Here is a 2,603-nt window from a genome sequence, read left to right as displayed (position 1 = left end):
ATTTTATATATATATGTGTACATTTTTTTTTTTTACTTTATTTTATTTATTATAAGAGAAAAAATAAATACTTAATACTATAAAAAGGCATATTATTATTATTAATTTTTTTTTTTTTTTTTTTTTTGGAAACCTTATAAGTTATATATTTTTATTTATTTTATGTTCATACCTTTTTCTTACTATATAAGTATATTAAAATATAAAAAGCATATATATATATATATATATATATATATATATATATATATATATATATAATATATAATATATAATAAATAATATATAATATATTATTAAATAAATATTAAGATTGCATTTACTTTTAATGATTACCTTTACAAATGCCCTCTGTATATATCTTTTCATATATATATATCTATATATAATATATTTATATATTTATTTATTATTCTGTGTGTAATATAATATTCTATAATCACTCATCCATAATTTAAAGTTTCATATATAAATAAATATATAATATATATATATTTTTAATAATATATATACTTATATGTCAAGAAAACAAAAGAAATATTTTTTATACTACCATTATATGCATATATTTGAACCCATTTATAATACCGTTTATTAATTTATTACAAGAAAAAACCAAATACATACATATATACATATATATATATGTTCACATTTCAATTTATATATTTTTTATTTAATTTTTTATATTTTACTTTTATTTTTGTTTTTTATTTTTTGTAACTATTCATAAGATATAATTTAACGTATGTATATATAGTACCTTGTCCTTCAACAAGATAAAAAAAAAAAAATAAAATAATAAAATAATAAATAAATAAATAAATGAACTTATATATAATATATATATATATATTATTTACTATAACTTGATTTCTTAAAACTTTAACTTTATATTGAATATATTAAAATTCTTTATTTTTTCATTTTACCCACAAGCCTTTGAATATAAAAATATTATAATCAAAAAAAAAAAAATATACACATATATATATATATATATATATATATATATATATATATATTTATTTATTTATTTATTTATATATATATATATTTATTTATATATATATTTATATATGTATATAAAATATTTATATATACATTTAAATTATTATCTTCATATATAACCTTTTTTAAAATATATTGAAAAAAAAAAAAAAAAATGAGCAGCCCAAAAGAGAGCAAGAAAAGAAAATCTAACGCCTTGGATGAAGCTTGTCTTGAATTAAGCGAAGAGGTAGAAAATGATGTTAGTCATGAGAAGATTGATGAAGATGAGGAAGAAGATGTTGAAACCCAATTTAATAATTGGAAAACGAATAGTGGTTTATTATATGATTTCGTATGTAGAAAAGAATTAGAATGGCCTTCATTATCTGTTGATTTTGGTGACTTTCATCATGAGAATATAGAAAATAATGTATTAAATCAAATAGTATGTGTAGGTACTCATACATCAAATAAAGAACCAAACTTTTTATATGTATGTGATGTATTGTTTCCATTAGAACAAGTACCCCAAGAAAAATGTATTTATAAAAGTAATGAAAATTATGAAGGTTTCGATTTTTGTTCAGAAAAAAAAAAATTTACTATAAAATCAAAGATTGCTCATACAGGTGAAGTGAACCGAATAAAATTTGTACCGTTAGAAAAAAAAAATTTTGTAGTAACTAAAGCTGTAGATGGAAATGTTCATTTATTTGACATAAATAAACATAAAATAGAAACAGTAGATGATAAAATGAATCCAGAAGTATCATTTGTAGGAAATCAATCTGATGGATTTGGTTTAGATTTTCAACCCATAAAAAAATATATTTTAACATGTGCAAATGATGGATTAATAAATGTATATGATTATAATACTTTAACCACAAAAACGGTTCAACCATTTTATAAAGTACAATATAAATCACCTGTTAATGATATTTCTCCTACAAATGATCCAAACCTAATTTTAGCATGTGCAGATAATGGATATATTTTAATTTTCGATTTTAGAATTAAATCAAACGAACCAGCTCAACAAACTTTAGGACAACAAGTTCCGGTTAATACAGTTGCTCTAAATACATTTACTGGGCTTTTTGCTTCAGGAAGTGATAATGGAAAAATAAAAGTTTGGGATTTGAAAAAATTTCATGAACCTCAACATATTATTAACGCACACAAAGAAGCAATCATTAGACTTAACTTTTCACCAAATGATACTTCCATACTTGCTTCCGCTAGTAATAATCGTTTTATTAATGTTTATGATTTAAATAAAATAGGAGAAGAACTTGATGCTATTGATTTATCGGATGGCCCATCTGAATTAATTTTCTCACACGGTGGACATACTCAACCCGTAACAGACTTTAATTGGAATCACCACAAAAAATTAAAAATGTTTATTGGATCAACAAGTGAAGATAATACTTTACAATTCTGGCAGTTAAAATCGGAATTGCTCGATGAAACAAATACCATACCTACATCAAACACGGATGTAGAATAAAGACAAGAAACAAAAAAAAAAAAAAAAAAAAAAAATATATATATATATATATTACCGAATAACAAAAAAAAAAAAAAAAAAAAAAATAAAAAAAAAA

At 20.3% G+C, this 2,603-nt stretch overlaps 1 protein-coding gene across 1 annotated transcript; it reads left to right on the top strand.

Annotated features, from left to right (window-relative positions):
* Positions 1–1,165: 1,165 nt before the first annotated feature.
* On the top strand, positions 1,166–2,506 carry PRSY57_0108500 (chromatin assembly factor 1 protein WD40 domain, putative; the record flags this gene model as incomplete). The annotated part of the gene is made up of 1 exon (XM_012905402.2): positions 1,166–2,506. The coding sequence occupies one exon, from the start codon at positions 1,166–1,168 to the stop codon at positions 2,504–2,506; it is 1,341 nt and encodes a 446-aa protein (XP_012760856.1).
* Positions 2,507–2,603: the final 97 nt, after the last annotated feature.

Source organism: Plasmodium reichenowi, chromosome 1, assembly GCF_001601855.1.
Source record: "Plasmodium reichenowi strain SY57 chromosome 1, whole genome shotgun sequence".
In the NCBI taxonomy this organism is placed as follows: Eukaryota; Apicomplexa; class Aconoidasida; order Haemosporida; family Plasmodiidae; genus Plasmodium; species Plasmodium reichenowi.
The sequence above is the reverse complement of the archived record's forward strand: the minus strand, read 5'-3'. Positions and strand labels throughout refer to the sequence as shown.